The 17,954-nt window shown below is 38.2% G+C and overlaps 1 protein-coding gene across 1 annotated transcript in view; it reads left to right on the forward strand.

Moving 5' to 3' along the window:
• Nucleotides 1-17,954, forward strand: part of LOC126416140 (carbonic anhydrase 13-like) — a 259,981-nt gene that overhangs the window by 225,739 nt on the left and 16,288 nt on the right. Inside the window, exons 3-5 of the mRNA XM_050083689.1 lie at nucleotides 3,384-3,487; nucleotides 12,525-12,620; nucleotides 12,802-12,916. Of these exons, the coding sequence (XP_049939646.1) occupies nucleotides 3,384-3,487; nucleotides 12,525-12,620; nucleotides 12,802-12,916 (315 nt within the window). The remainder of the gene's footprint in view (nucleotides 1-3,383; nucleotides 3,488-12,524; nucleotides 12,621-12,801; nucleotides 12,917-17,954) is intronic.

Genomic DNA, 17,954 nt, shown 5'->3' on the forward strand with positions numbered 1-17,954 from the left:
ATATTGAAGAATGGGGTAGTGCTTCAGATAATGATGAAACATTTACTACTGATAAGTTGCCGAAGTGAAAAATATATATTTACTGAGATTTTATTTGATTTTCTCTTTACGTGTATATAACAGGCAACACTGCTAAGATACATACATCGTAATTTGCAGAGAATAGCGATGCTGATGAAATAAGTGAACAAGAAAAACGCCGTAAAACTGCCGCCGAATTTGAAACTCCTCCGCCACCCAAAAAGGTACGGCGCTCCCGAAATGAAGACGAAGGTACAGTGTGGACAGAAGACGATGTTTTGCCGCATGCTCCTGTTTTTGGGAACATAGTGGAGTTACTGCACAGATAAACGGAAACTCAGGTGCTTAAGATTGTTTCAGTGTTTTTATGACAGACGAAATTATGAAAGCAATAAAAACTGAAACTAATAGATATGCAGCAAGTATCATCAGTAAAATGAGAAGGAATAACTCTCTACATCTACGTGATTATTGTGATATTCACAATAAAGTGTCTGGCAGAGGGTTCAATGAACCACCTTCAAGCTGTCTCTCTACCGTTCCACTCTCGGTGCGAGCCCTGATTTCTTATTTTATCGTGATGATCGTGTCTCCCTATGTAGGTGGGTGCCAAGAGAATGTTTTCGCAATCGGAGGAGAAAACTGGTGACTGAAATATCATGAGAAGATTCCGTCGCAACGAAAAACGCCTTTGTTTTAATGAGTTCCAATCCAATTCACGTATCATGTCTGTGGCACTATTTCCCTATTTTGCGATAATATTTTCTGTTTACTCAATGACTTTCCGTCTATTATTACGAACTGTGACCTTGCTGACAGGAAATCATGAATCCAGTCACACAACTGAGGCGATACTCCGTAGGCACGCAGTTTGGTTAGAAGACGCTTGTGAGGAACAGTGCTGCCCTTCTTTGAACTTTTTCGATGTCATCAGTCAGTCCCACCTGATGCAGATCCCACACCGCACACGCAATACTCTAGAATAGGGTGGACAAGCATGGTGTAACCAGTCTCTTTAGTAGACCAATTGCACCTTCTAAGCGTTCAGCCAATGAATCGCAATCTTTGGTTTGCTCTACCCACAACATTATCTATGTGATTGTTCCAATTTAGGTTATTTATAATTGTAATCCCTAAGTATTTAGTTAAATTTACAGCCTTCAGATTTGTCTGACTTCCCGCGTAATCTAAATTTAGTGGGTTTCTTTTAGTAGTCATGTGGATAAATTTACACTTTTCTTTATTCAGGGTCAATTACCACTTTTCGCACCATACAGATACCTTATCTATAATCATTTTGCAAGTCGTTTTGATCATCTGATGACTTTACAAGATGGTAAATGACAGCATCATCCGCAAACAATCTAAGATGGCTACTCAGATTGTCTCCTATGTCGTTAATATAGACCAGGAACAATAGAGGGCCTATAACACTTCCTTGGGGAACGCCAGATATTACTTCTGTTTTACTCGATGACTTGAGGCCACTTATCTTGATGACATCTTGATCACAGGGAAAACTGCCGCTTTATGGGCCTTGTTTTTGGTGTTCCAGAAGGTAAACTTGCACTTCAATCTTGATAATTATGAATACTTAGGCCATATCTTTAGCACCTCTGTCATTCTCTTCATGTCCACCCACGTTGAAGTGCTCCAGAAGTAACCAATTCCTGGGGATATCACGCAACTGAAGTCCATTTTGTGGCAGATCAAATGTGCAAAGTACATCTTCTTATGTTATCAGTATGTGTACAAAATATGTACTTAAAAAGAGATTTATATGGACAAATAAATAAATAAATATGAATGCAGATTCCACATTTTCAGTTTAACAGAGATTGCATCTCCTATATGATTAAATTCCCATATGGTTAAATTCATTACGTGCAATGAATTATAAGAGAAACATCAAAATATTCAGAACAGATATTTTTTGGCCTATACCAGTTACATGAGTCTCACCCTGAAAGCTAAGAATCTGGAATAAATAAAAAAGTCTGAAAACTTTAGATAAGCCTGTTTATTAGCAAAAGCAACATGCTAATATGTCACTGATTAATACTCTTCAAGTGGGAAAATAGGTTATAAACTTTAAAATGTTCATTTGATTTTGATTCTTGTCAAACAATACTTCCAGTTAACTGACTAATAGTTCCCCTGCATACAGGAAAAATTCTGTAAGCACAAAGTCTCCACCTGATGCTGTGTTACTCTTCAGTTATACTGTTGTTCTCTGGGTTTCATCTTTCGTGTTTTTATATGGTTAAATTTTAGACTTATTTATGATTTTTTTTTTGTCAGAAGTGGCTAAAAACAATTCATTAGGCTGAGTTTGAGGATATGTCTGTGATACTTCACAATTCTAATTCAGTCATTTTTGTTTTGTTTCTGGTGTCACTTTTGTCTAAATTCTTGTAAGGTGGTCATCAGTCAAAGGAAGTCTCACATGCCATATTCATATTTCAAATCACCCTGGATTGAAAATAACTGATTGCATTATGATCTCCATTTATAATTTGTGCAGTGGTTTGTTTCTTAATTTGCATAGCTCCTATGTTTTGAGCTTTTTCAGGAACTTGGTTTTCATTAGGTTTAGGTTGGGTTTCTCACACAACACTTTCAATCAGTTGCAAATAAAATGTCAAATCCACAATCAGCTGTTTCTATTTATATTGCAGGCCACACATTCATCATCAGAACAGAGACAGAAAAACGAATATTTTGATGATAAACAACGTAGAATCTCCACTAAGTCACTCAGCATGACAAACGTTTTACTTTCCCTCCACACTGTAGGAAACAGACAGCACACAGAATAAGCCTAGTGTATGGAGTCATGTTACATGTGGCTAAATTGGCAAACGATGATATCTACAGTATTCTGTAAGATTAGCAGCAGACACTCATCCCTGGGAGGCTTCCAGTGATATTGTATTATTTTTATATCTGTATTAATGTAAAATAATTCTAAAACTAAACAAATATACAGCTCTATATGATATGTCTAATGTAATAAGGTAACTTTTGTCTAATGAAAATGCCCTGAGACCACTAAATTATAGTCACATAGTAATACTCAATCTGGGGATAACTGGTTTGATTAACAGATTTTCTTCAGGTGAATGACAGATTAAGTGGCACTGTAGAATATCTGACAAAACATTTGTCAAAGTACAGGGTTTTACTCAAAAGATTTCCAGTGCAATACGCCATTAATGGCCACCAATCAAATGGGAACATGCACTCAATGTCATGGTAGATGTCCTTAGAGTAAGCAAAGCCCATGTGCACGCATCAGTTTTCAGTCTCTCTTATTGCATAGAAGGAAAAAAATCTTGAATATAAGTGTGTTTGTGTTTCAGAGCTCAGAGGAGGACCTCTGGCAGATACCTATGTACTTGAGCAGTTCCACTGCCACTGGGGCTGCTCAGAGCACACAGTCGATGGTCGTGGATATGCAGGCGAGGTAACACGTCTTCCTGAGCTCTCACTTGCGCATCCCGTTGAATGTCACAAACATAAAACTGATCTTATAATTATTGAATAACTGTATTGTGGTAACTGTTCACTTAGTTAAGATCAGTCAGTAATGCTAGTGATTGTATGTTCATTGTCACATAAACTGCAGTATTGTTCTTTTAGTTTATTTATTTTTTAAAATGTGAAATCAGCCAAATTGTTACAATAGATTTAGAATGATGCAAGTATATGTGCATCTAAAAAAGTTACTTCAATTATTGTGTAACATATTTGCAAAACAAACAGGTTAAGATAGCAGAATTGCACTTCATAGTCTTCTTCTTATTCTTCTTTCTTCCCTGTTCCAGCTACTCTAGGGAATTGTTATATGGATTTTGGCAGTGTTAGTGACAGTATGTGGCCAGATGCCTTTCCTGATGTCACCACTCCCCCAAAACAGAATTTGTGTACCGGTATCCTATTGGTCTGTGTAAATCTCATGTTTGAGTGTGGGGACATTTTATATCTGTTTGTATAGCATGTATCCAATGTGGCACAAGGGCACCATTCCAACATTTACCTAGCTGGATGTGGGGGAATCACCTAAAACTACATTTAGGATGGCCAGCTCAACTATCCTCACCATTAATTCCAGAGGGGGTTCGATCCAGGACAGGTTTACTTTCCCAGAAATGGCACTTAAATGCAATCAGCTTCTGTCATTTTCTTTATTTTATTGTAATTAGTGTTTAAAATGTTGTCTGATATTGATATGGATTCTGTCAATCACATTTCATATTTTGACTAAAGTACAGTCTTGATCACATCATGGATGTTTTAATAATATAGGTAACCAGTTTCGGTTCTTTCTACAAAACCATCATCAGACCTGTGGATAAATTTTAAGAAATACTAGATACCAATCTTTAAATAAAATGAAAGTGTCTAATGATGTCAAAATTTAACAAGATAAAATAAAATAAATTATACCCATGGCTCCCTTAGGATGGTAGGCGGAGCTCTCCTCGCCGCTACGCAGTCAACTGATGGTTATGAGTGCTGAGCACGAGCTTAAATATGCAGAGGCTCCGCCTACTTCCTGTCACACTACTTCACAACTGCCAATCAGCGTTCATAATATGACGCTATCGTCAAAGTATAAAAGTAGGAAATACACTAATAACATAAAATTGATTCATTTAAATGTCTGATTAACAGATAGTTAGTATGTCTACAGCTTATTTAAATTTTAGATAAAAATAGTGAACTACGATGTGTAATAGTTGTGCCCTCTATGGGCAACCTTAATACTATTACAGTGCCAGTTACATCAAAGATGTGACAGTCTTTGGCGTTGTGGTATATATCGATTATACCGAGTCGCCTACATCACAATTGCATCTTTGTTGGATGCTACAGAATCGTTTTATTTTAACTGTAGTTTTTATAGCAATATTCTTTATAGCAGTAGGGTAGCAGCCACGAGTACATTCCACATTATGTATATCTGAATAACTGATGAGACTGCTGATTAAATGTTTTTAAAATCATCGATCTAATAGTTTTTATAACAATCAATGTCAATTTAATAATTTTTTATATGTATATGTTGTGCAGCATATTTTACATACATTGCTTTTGCCATGGGTATAAATAGTCTTATATTTTTAAAAAACAAAAGAGTAGATGCTTTTATTATAAAATTTCGTCAAAAAGGTCATAATAATATTTTCGCGAAAATCTAATTGTTCATTGAGCAGCATTGATGATTTGGTTTTCAAATGAGCATATATCTCGATTTCTTCTAGGATATTCATAAGTAAGCCTTTATTTGCATAATGAAGAATTTGTAAATTCTGTTCTGCTGTCCCCTCAGCATGATTATTGAATGCTATATGATGGCCAAATACAGACTTCGTTCGTGAGGTACCCGACGTATGTTCTTTGTACCTTACTGCAAAATTTCGACCTGTTTGGCCGATATATATTTTCTCACAGTCTCTACATTGGATCTTGTACACTCCTGATCTGGTAGATTTTCCATTATCTTTACTTACGGTACGTCTTAATTTTTGTTGTAAAGTATTGTCAGTTGTAAATGCTATTGTTATTCCAGAATTTTTGAATAAATTAGTAATTCTATCTGATATGTTTCCCATATAGGTCATCTTCATATATTTTGGATTACCTATTAGTGGAGTACTTTGTGATTGTTGTACTTTATTAAAAATGATATCTACCTGTCATGTGTCGAAAGAGTTGGTTTTTGCAATTTGTTTTAAGATCGTCATTTCCTTTTTGATCTCATTAGCTTCTAGCGCTAATTTTAGTATTCGGTATATCATGGACTTAAAAAATGCTTTTTTATACTTGTCAGGATGACATGATGTGGCATTAATAATAACATCAGTGGTTGTAGGTTTCCTGTATATGGTGAATAAATGTTTCCCATTGTTATTAGTTATAGTGAGATCTAGGTAGTTAATAGATTTTCGATTTTCATGCTCAACTGTAAATTGTAACTTTGGATGCATAGAATTTAATTTTATAGCAAGTTTCTCAATTTCATCTTTTGAACCATTATAAAGTAATAATGTATCATCTACATATCGCTTGTAATATATAATTTTATTTGCGATATCAGGGTTATTTTTCAGGAATTGCGTCTCAATGTGGTCCACGAAAATGTCTGCAACTGTCCCAGCCAAAGAATTTCCCATTGCTAAGCCATCTTTCTGACAATAGATTTTAGTATTAAAAGAGAAATAATTGTCATCTAAAGTGAATTCAAGCAGTTCTATAAATTCGATTATTTCGTCTTTAGTCATATTTTAGTATCGTATTAAGTTATCCCTAATTATATTAATCGTCTCCATAATGGGTATATATGTATATAAATTTTTAATGTCCCATGAGGCGAAACTTGCACTAGTTGGAATGTCTATATTGTGGATTTGTTGTGCTAGTTCATAACTGTTTTTGATACTGAAATTGCTGTCATATGTATAGAATGCTTTCAAAATTTTATTAAGTTTCATATTTAGTTTATATGAAGGACTACTTTTGTAGTTGACAATAGGTCGTATAGATTTCTCTTTTTTATGCAGTTTAATCTGTGATCTTAATTTAGGTATTTGGGGATTCATATTTTTCATCATATTCTTTTCTTCAGGAGTCAAGAGGTGATTATTTTCATCGACTAATTTCTTGATCTTTAACTGGAACTTTGGAGTTGGGCCTTTAGTTACTTCAACGATCCCATTTTCATTAAAAAATGAGAGTGTATTAAATATATAATCGTCTTCTTTAATAATAACAAGGGTATTTCCTTTATCGGCCTTTACCACAATTGCTTTCTCTGCTAGTAGTTTATTATTGATATTTTTAAGTGTTTTATCTTCAGTTTTTCTATGCAGTTTATTTTTCTCTTTTAAAATTAAATCCTTCCTTTTTAAGGCTATCTTACGTGCTTTGGGTTTATTTATTTTCGATATTTTGCTTGTTGCTATAACATCAGCAATTATGTGTTTAACATTCGTATTATTTAGTGGGGGAGTTAAGTTATATTTTAAGCCTTTGTCAAGTAGCGACATCCCCAAATACCTAAATTAAGATCACAGATTAAACTGCATAAAAAAGAGAAATCTATACGACCTATTGTCAACTACAAAAGTAGTCCTTCATATAAACTAAATTTGAAACTTAATAAAATTTTGAAAGCATTCTATACATATGACAGCAATTTCAGTATCAAAAACAGTTAAGAACTAGCACAACAAATCCACAATATAGACATTCCAACTAGTGCAAGTTTCGCCTTATATACAAATATACCCATTAATGAGACGATTAATATAATTAGGGATAACTTAATACAATACTAAAATATGACTAAAGACGAAATAATCGAATTTATAGAACTGCTTGAATGCACTTTAGATGACAATTATTTCTCTTTTAATACTAAAATCTATTGTCAGAAAGATGGCTTAGCAATGGGAAATTCTTTGGCTGGGACAGTTGCAGACATTTTCGTGGACCACATTGAGACGCAATTCCTGAAAAATAACCCTGATATTGCAAATAAAATCATATATTACAAGCGATATGTAGATGATACATTATCACTTTATAATGGTTCAAAAGATGAAATTGAGAAACTTGCTATAAAATTAAATTCTATGCATCCAAAGTTACAATTTACAGTTGAGCATGAAAATCGAAAATCTATTAACTACCTAGATCTCACTGTAACTAATAACAATGGGAAACATTTATTCACCATATACAGGAAACTTACAACCACTGATATTATTAATGCCACATCATGTCATCCTGACAAGTATAAAAAAAGCAATTTTTAAGTCCATGATATACCGAATACTAAAATTAGCGCTAGAAGCTAATGAGATCAAAAAGGAAATGACGATGTTAAAACAAATTGCAAAAACCAACTCTTTCGACACATGACAGGTAGATATCATTTTTAATAAAGTACAACAATCACAAAGTACTCCACTAATAGGTAATCCAAAATATATGAAGATGACCTATATGGGAAACATATCAGATAGAATTACTAATTTATTCAAAAATTCTGGAATAGCAATAGCATTTACAACTGACAATACTTTACAACAAAAATTAAGACGTACCGTAAGTAAAGATAATGGAAAATCTACCAGATCAGGAGTGTACAAGATCCAATGTAGAGACTGTGAGAAAATATATATCGGCCAAACAGGTCGAAATTTTGCAGTAAGGTACAAAGAACATACGTCGGGTACCTCACGAACGAAGTCTGTATTTGGCCATCATATAGCATTCAATAATCATGCTGAGGGGACAGTAGAACAGAATTTACAAGTTCTTCATTATGCAAATAAAGGCTTACTTATGAATATCCTAGAAGAAATCAAGATATATGCTCATTTGAAAACCAAATCATCAATGCTGCTCAATGAACAATTAGATTTTCGCGAAAAATATTATTATGACCTTTTTGACGAAATTTTATAATAAAAGCATCTACTCTTTTGTTTTTTAAAAATATAAGACTATTTATACCCATGGCAAAAGCAATGTATGTAAAATATGCTGCACTACATATATATAAAAAAAATTATTAAATTGACATTGATTGTTATAAAAACTATTAGATCGATGATTTTAAAAACATTTAATCAGCAGTCTCATCAGTTATTCAGATATACATAATGTGGAATGTACTCGTGGCTGCTACCCTACTGCTATAAAGAATATTGCTATAAAAACTACAGTTAAAATAAAACGATTCTGTAGCATCCAACAAAGATGCAATTGTGATGTAGGCGACTCGGTATAATCGATATATACCACAACGCCAAGGACTGTCACATCTTTGATGTAACTGGCACTGTAATACACTCCTGGAAATGGAAAAAAGAACACATTGACACCGGTGTGTCAGACCCACCATTCTTGCTCCGGACACTGCGAGAGGGCTGTACAAGCAATGATCACACGCACGGCACAGCGGACACACCAGGAACCGCGGTGTTGGCCGTCGAATGGCGCTAGCTGCGCAGCATTTGTGCACCGCCGCCGTCAGTGTCAGCCAGTTTGCCGTGGCATACGGAGCTCCATCGCAGTCTTTAACACTGGTAGCATGCCGCGACAGCGTGGACGTGAACCGTATGTGCAGTTGACGGACTTTGAGCGAGGGCGTATAGTGGGCATGCGGGAGGCCGGGTGGACGTACCGCCGAATTGCTCGACACGTGGGGCGTGAGGTCTCCACAGTACATCGATGTTGTCGCCAGTGGTCGGCGGAAGGTGCACGTGCCTGTCGACCTGGGACCGGACCGCAGCGACGCACGGATGCACGCCAAGACCGTAGGATCCTACGCAGTGCCGTAGGGGACCGCACCGCCACTTCCCAGCAAATTAGGGACACTGTTGCTCCGGGGGTATCGGCGAGGACCATTCGCAACCGTCTCCATGAAGCTGGGCTACGGTCCCACACACCATTAGGCCGTCTTCCGCTCACGCCCCAACATGGTGCAGCCCGCCTCCAGTGGTGTCGCGACAGGCGTGAATGGATGGACGAATGGAGACGTGTCGTCTTCAGCGATGAGAGTCGCTTCTGCCTTGGTGCCAATGATGGTCGTATGCGTGTTTGGCGCCGTGCAGGTGAGTGCCACAATCAGGACTGCATACGACTGAGGCACACAGGGCCAACACCCGGCATCATGGTGTGGGGAGCGATCTCCTACACTGGCCGTACACCACTGGTGATCGTCGAGGGGACACTGAATAGTGCACGGTACATCCAAACCGTCATCGAACCCATCGTTCTACCATTCCTAGACCGGCAAGGGAACTTGCTGTTCCAACAGGACAATGCACGTCCGCATGTATCCCGTGCCACCTAACGTGCTCTAGAAGGTGTAAGTCAACTACCCTGGCCAGCAAAATCTCCGGATCTGTCCCCCATTGAGCATGTTTGGGACTGGATGAAGCGTCGTCTCACGCGGTCTGCACGTTCAGCACGAACGCTGGTCCAACTGAGGCGCCAGGTGGAAATGGCATGGCAAGCCGTTCCACAGGACTACATCCAGCATCTCTACGATCGTCTCCATGGGAGAATAGCAGCCTGCATTGCTGCGAAAGGTGGATATACACTGTACTAGTGCCGACATTGTGCATGCTCTGTTGCCTGTGTCTGTGTGCCTGTGGTTCTGTCAGTGTGATCATGTGATGTATCTGACCCCAGGAATGTGTCAATAAGGTTTCCCCTTCCTGGGACAATGAATTCACGGTGTTCTTATTTCAATTTCCAGGAGTGTAGTATTAAGGTTGCCCATAGAGGGCACAACTATTACACATCGTAGTTCACTATTTTTATCTAAAATTTAAATAAGCTGTAGACATACTAACTATCTGTTAATCAGACATTTAAATGAATCAATTTTATGTTATTAGTGTATTTCCTACTTTTATACTTTGACGATGGCGTCATATTATGAACGCTGATTGGCAGTTGTGAAGTAGTGTGACAGGAAGTAGGCGGAGCCTCTGCATATTTAAGCTCGTGCTCAGCACTCATAACCATCAGTTGACTGCGTAGCAGCGAGGAGAGCTCCGCCTACCATCCTAAGGGAGCCATGGGTATAATTAATTTTATTTTATCTTGTTAAATTTTAACATCATTAGACACTTTCATTTTATTTAAAGATTGGTATCTAGTATTTCTTAAAATTTATCCACAGGTCTGATGATGGTTTTGTAGAAAGAACCGAAACCGGTTACCTATATATTAAAACATACATGATGTGATCAAGACTAAACTTTAGTCAAAGTATAACAATTAATTGATCACTGCTTTCCAAAAATGTTTACCAAAATCACATTTCATCTATGGTTCTGATGCCAATGAGAATAAGGTCATATGGGATTCTTGACTGGGAAACTTTGGTAGGCTCAGCCACCTGATTAGAATGGTTTGCTTCCCCTGTGACAAAGGCCCCTTTCCACACATTGTGTGAGCACTGTCTCTTAAGTTTAGCTGTTGTCCGTATAGACAATTGTAACAAATGTGCATGTGGTATAAAGTTGTCATATTTATGTTGCATAATGGTGTGTGTGGGAGTGCGAGTGAGGAAATGAACAGTCTCTCATTTTGAGACACTGTAGTGAAGTTTGGGATTTAATCCAGGAATTGGCATAAAATAAGGTGATCAACAACTTAACACCATGACCCCTCTTGTTTCTAGCCAGATACTAATGACAAAAATTCCTTCTACTATGAGGATTCAAACTGATTGCCTCAAAGTTGCGTGTCACCATATAAGCATGTATTATTAGGAACAAAATAAGACACCATGTAACCTAATGTCAGAATTATTGCCCTCAGAATTATTGCAAATGTTTGTACCTCAGAGGGTGCCAGAATGGCATATTTCGGCTATTTTTAATCTCTGGCCACATACGGAATAATATTTTGGGGTTCCACAACAGGGCACCTAAAACAAATTTTTTGTTGTAGAAGAGGACCATCCGAATAATAACTCACAGTTATCCACAGACACACTGCAAACCCATATTCAAAAAGCTTAGAATACTTACTGTACCTTCATTATACCTATACAGATGTGTTTTGTATGTCAGGACCCACATTGCAGATTTTCAGACAAATACCGACTTTCATAACTACAATACCCGTAATAGCTCAGCACTCCATACTCGGCGAACAAAAAGAACGAAAACACAAAGGCATGTGAGCCATATTGGTGCAAAACTGTACAACGCACTGCCAGTCAACATCAGGCAGTTAGATGATGATAACAAATTTAAAATAGAATTTAAAAAATTTCTAGTAGATCAATGTTTTTATTCTGTATATGACTATGTATTCTTTCTGATGATATTTATAAAGGCAAAATGGAAAACTCTATCTGTGCCTAATCATTCATTACATTTACATACTTAAAGGACAGCTGTTGTGTGATGTAAATATATACTTAAGCAGTGTTGTGTATATGAGGACTTGCCGTTAAGGGAGGAGAAAATTAAAGCCTTATGAAAAACAGACTATGCATTTAAAATAACAAGCAGTGATGTATATAGACTACATTAATTTCATTGTATTATTATTAACTTCACTGTATTATTTTGTTTTGTACTTTTTTATGTATATATTGTTTGTGTCCCATTTCTTTGAAATGGCTTACATGTACCCTTGACAACATCCATACAACATTCATTGTCAACGGATGGATCAATAAAATAAATAAATAGATTCATTGTAAAGCAGCCAAAGCAGTTGAATGAACAGTACTTCATTCACTACTCGTTCAATCATCACCTGCCTTAGTGATTGAAAATGATTGCATCATCACACAATTTATGATGATGGAGAAATGTATAATATTCATAATTAATTAATTACTTGTTTCATAAAAGCATTAATCTTGCATTATTATGCATGAAATTGAGTCATCCAATCATAACTTACTCTATACCACCAGCTCAACATTGCCAAAAAAAAAACTTTTTTGTTGACAGTTGCATCTTGTACACTGGAACATAAGCAAATACCAAAGCTTCAGTGAAGCAGCTAGGCAACCAGATGGATTAGGTGTCCTTGGGATATTTGTTGAGGTAAGATATTTAATTTATTAAACATTTGCCTACATGCCCCTCTGTTGCTCTCAAACTGAAATGTACACTCTTAAAAGTATTGTGTCCATGTAATGCTTACCATCTTCACGAGTTATCCATTATTTCTTGTTATTAAGTTAAATATGATTTCATCAACTAACATAGTCCTTCTTTTGCATAGGAAGGTGATGTTCATGAGGAGTTTCAGAAGATAGTTGATGCTCTGCCAAAGATCACCTTAAAAGGGCAGAAGACTGAACTAAGTGATCCTGTGGATCCCAACAAATTATTACCTGGTCAGTATTTTCAGTTATTCTTGTAAGTCACATCAGGCTTCGTCTATACATTTTGAAGCACTTAATGTTGTATAACAACACTTTAATAATACAATGACTGACTGACAAATTTTACCTGAAAATGTTATTTGTGGGTAGTCTGCTGAGGTTTGCTGCCAGATCCTAAAATCAATGTAAATTAACATTTTGGTGATCCACCTGATCCCCCATCTTCAGGAGAGATGGTGCCTTTGTTGCTGCTGAGTCCCACTAAATTCAGTGTTCAGCAGGACTTAGCAGCAGCATTTCTCCTGAAGATGGACAGATACATTGCTGAAATAATGAGTGATCTAGATTTTAGTACCTGGCAGCAAACCTGAGGAGACTACCAAGAATTAATATGCTCACAACGCCTATGCAGTTACAATGTTGTGTGCAGTTTCAGTAAATACTGGTTGAATAATATACATATAATAATTACACAGTTGGTTACTAGGTTGGTTAGTTTTATTTTACATGGACAATTTGTATGATTAATCATAATGATATGGAATGAGACATTTTACATTAATATTATACATTCACATGTAAATGTGTTGACTTTTATATGGTTGTTTACATCTTTCTTTGACATTTTACATAAATAAAAATTATTCTATCAAACAGGAGTTGTCAAACAGAAATCTCTTCAGTTTGTTTTCAGATTTAGCTTTGCTGACTGTCAGACATTTTATATCATTGCGCAAGAGCTCACAATTTTAGTGTCAGCATTGTGCAGCCCTTTCTGTGCTAAAGGCTACCTTAATATGAAATAATCAATGTTATTTTCTCTTCTGTTGTTATTATGTACATCATCATTCCTTTTAAATGTAATGGGACATTTACAACAAACTTCATGATGAAATAAAGAAGCAACATAGTCAAAATTGGTAACTCCTTAAACAGATGTCTACAAGATGGTCATGGGTGAACACCAAGATTATCCTTACAGAATGTTTTTGAACAATGAAAATTATGTGTCTTAAAGATAAAACAATGGAAAACCTGGGAGGAATGTAACAATATTATGAAAAGGATAGCTACACACACACACACATACAGCAGGTGGTAACAGCAAAGCAGCAACCTTCTGGTGCAGTACTGAAAGCATGGGAATCAGGTGCACTGTACATTGAAAAATCATCACCCCAATAAAGCAGTGGCTACACGCACTACAAATTTATTTGACAATATGCTGTGTCACGTCTTCGCCAAGTGTTGAATCATAAGCAGAAACAAATGACTATAGATAGCTTCCTAGTAAAAAAGAATTAGTTATGTATCATGTACAATAAAGCACATAATACTGTATGTATAATTTCCTTTGAACAAATGGCATAAATAAGAGAGAATTTTTATAATAACAGAAATAATAATTTATTGATAGATCAAAAATCTACTCACCAAGCCGTGGCAGGGGAACACACGCACAAAAGTGTTTAACTTTTACAAGCTTTCAGAGCCAGTGGCTTCTTCTTCTGGCAGAAGAGTTGAAGGGGAAGGAAGAGAGGTGAAGGAATAGGACTGTAGAGGTTTAGGTAAAAAGGCACAGTTCAGAAAAGCCACCCAGAACCCTGGATCAGGGGAGACTAACGCATCTCATCTGGTAAAGTCTCTCCTGGATCCCATATCACACATTGAAATTCTTGCCCTCCAGGAAGTAGTGCAGCATGCCACCTTTGTATGCTAATCCTACATCTACAGAGAGAACCGCAATCCTTCACCTAAAAACTGATCCCAACCTTACAATCCTACCTGCTGACAAAGGCTCCACCACCATTGTTTTCAACTGCAAAGATTACCTGGCAAAAGGAGTCTGCCAGCTGTCTGATTCATCCACCTACAAACCCTGCCACAGTGATCCCATTCCAGAAGTTGAACATGATCTCCAGTGTTTCCTCAAATCCTAGGCCCATCCAAGAACATCTCCCCAGAGTCCATCTCTCCTTTCACCCCTATCACTCCCCACACACCTACCTTCTACATGCTTCCTAAAGTCCATAAAACCAACCACCTAGGGCATCCAATTATGGCCAATTACTGTGCCCCAACGGAGAATCTCTTCTCTTATAGACCTACATCTTCAGCCTGGTACTCACAACCTACCCTCTCATATAAAAGATACCAACCATTTCCTCCACTGATGCTCCACAGTTTCTATTCCTTTACCGCATGGTGTCCTGCATGTCACAATTGACACCACCCCCCTATACACTAACACCCCTAATACCCATGGCCTTGCCACTGTTCAACACTACCTTTCCCAGAGCCCAATGGATTCCAAAACTACAACCTCCTTCCTAGTGGCCATGACCAACTATATCCTCACCCACAATTACTTCTCCTGTGAAGATATCACCCTTCAAACAAATCCAGGGTACGGCTATGGGCACCTGCTTGGCACCATCCTATGTCAACCTATTCATGTAACACCTCCATGAATTTTTTCTTAACCACCCAGAATTCCAAACCTCTCACACAGTTCAGATTCAGCGACGACATCTGAAGGACACCCTACCCACATTCCTCCAGCACCTTCACACGTTCTCCCCTGTTTGCTTCATCCTCCTCTATCCACCAGACCACCTTCCTCGATGTTATTGTCCACCTCAAAGATGGCTACAACAGTACCTCTGTCCATACCACATCTACTAACCATCAACACCACCTCCACTTCAACAATTGCCACCCATGGCAGTTGCGTCTGTAGTGATGAGCAGTCCCTCTCGAAATATACCACGGTTCTCACTGAGGTTTTCACAGACTGTAATTACCTTCCCTTGCTTTATCTCTCCAGTCACCCACCACCTCCCAAAGTCCCTTCATCTGGCTACAGGGGAATATTCACCTTGTGACTCAGTACCACCCAAGACTAGAGCAACTGAAAGACATTGTCCACCAGGGTTTCAACAGTCTCTCATCGTGCCCTGAAATGAGGAATGTCCTACCCACTATCCTTCCCACCACCCACCAAACCTATACAATATCCTTGTCCATTCAAACAACATAGCCCCTGCTCCCAACCCCCTGCCTCAAGGCTCACATCTCTGTAATAGAGGTAGATGCAAGACCAGTCCCATACAGCCTCCCACCACCACCTACTCCAGTCTGATCACAAACATCACCTATCCCACCAACAGGAGGACTACCTGTGAAACCAGTCATGTGATCTAAAAGCTAAGCTGTAACCACTGTGCTGCACTGTATATGGCTATGACAACCAGCAAGCAGTTGGCCTGCAGGAATGGCCACCAACAAACTGTGGCCAAGAAACAGCTGGAGCACCCTGTTGCTGACCATGCTGACCAACACTTCGTCCTTCATTTCAGTGATTGCTACACAGCCTGTACCATCTGGACCATTCACACCAACACCAGCTTTTATGAACTGTGCGGATGGGAACTCTCCTTACAATATATTCTATGTTTCCATAACCCTCCTGGCCTCAACCTTCATCAGTCAACGTCCTTTACCCACCTATCACCTTCCCTGCTCCCATTCCAGCACTACACAAGTGGCACTTTACCATTTGCCACCCCTACCCTGTTATCCATCCCCATACCCTCCCCAGCCTCCTCCTCAAAAGTTTTGTTTGACAGTCTTTTTTGCGCCTATCTGTGACTCAGCATCTCTGCTATATGGTGAGCAGCAACTTTCCTTTTCATAATACTGTGAAAAGTTGCACTAAGCCAGATACAAACCAAACATTACTGTCAGGCAGACCACCAATGTTATCACTGAGCTACAAATGCATTATGATACAGCTGCTGACATTTAGATACTTCTTACTTGACTCCTCGTCACAAAATCAAGTGCCTTTACTAGGTTTGCAATCCTACAAATGATGTCGCACAGTTTTCTTGCATGTTTTTAGAGGGTAAGCCCTTATGCTAAGTGTCAGAAAGGTGTTAACACTCATAATTGTGAGTGTGTTAGAAGTTTTGTTACTTTTGTGAACAGATCTGTAAAGCCTGTAATGTACTTGGCTCCTGTGTAACATGGTGGGTAATTCAAATACCAGCCATGGCCATTTTTTGTGCTGTCAAGTATGCATATTAAGCTACTAGTAGCAGCTATTTCATAAAACTGAGAAAGCAGCAGCCTTTTATGAGGTAGCAGCGTCCCTGCTAATTCACTTGGTCTAATGTAAATGGTGTAAGTATGAAAAGCATATGTGCAGTTTAGTAATAGTTTATTGTTTATACAGTATACAGATTAAGTTTCTATGATCTCTTTGCCTTATGTCAAAGTATACCTTCATTTATTCCACAACCTTGATGGTTCTCCTTCTTGATGGGAGCTACAGTACATAATGAATGAATGAATGAATGAATTGAGAAAGATTGGAAAGGAGGGGAAGTTCACCCTAGGTTGAGGGGTGTTCCAGTCTCCTATCACCTTCAGAGTAGTCCCCTTGTGACTCCACATACTTCTCCCAGCAGTGCCACCATTGTTGGAAGCATGCCAAAAAAGCATCTTTTGGAAAGGACTTTAGCTCAGCTGTCGTTGTTGCCACAACATCCTCTTGTCTGAAATCGCCATCCTTTCAATAGCCTCTTGAGTTTGGGGAATAGCCACAAGTCACTGGGGCGCCATATCAGAAGAGTAAGGAGCCTGTTGAAGCACAGGAATCTGTTTTTTTTTGCCAAAAAATTCTGAACCAAGTGTGAGGAATCTGCTGGAGCATTGTCGTGACAGTGGTGCCAATTTCCTGTTGACCACAAGCCCAGTCTTTTGTGCCACACAACATCGTGTAGGCAATGGAGAACATCCCTGTAGTAATGTTTTGTGATTTCACTTCAGACTTCCAGGCTAATAGGTCGGGGTCAATGTATAAAACTTTCTCCTAACATTTCCTCTCCAACTACGGGAGACTTCTTCAGAGCTAAAGTGGTGACCTTTGGTGATTGTTTGACCCTGTGGTGCATACTCATGATGCATCACACTGAGTCAAAGAAAACAGCCAGTATCACTTTGACATTGCTGTACACTTGGCGGGCTTTCTTTGGTCTTGTGATGC

This window comes from Schistocerca serialis, chromosome 1 (genome assembly GCF_023864345.2).
Source record: "Schistocerca serialis cubense isolate TAMUIC-IGC-003099 chromosome 1, iqSchSeri2.2, whole genome shotgun sequence".
Classification (NCBI taxonomy): Eukaryota; Metazoa; Arthropoda; class Insecta; order Orthoptera; family Acrididae; genus Schistocerca; species Schistocerca serialis.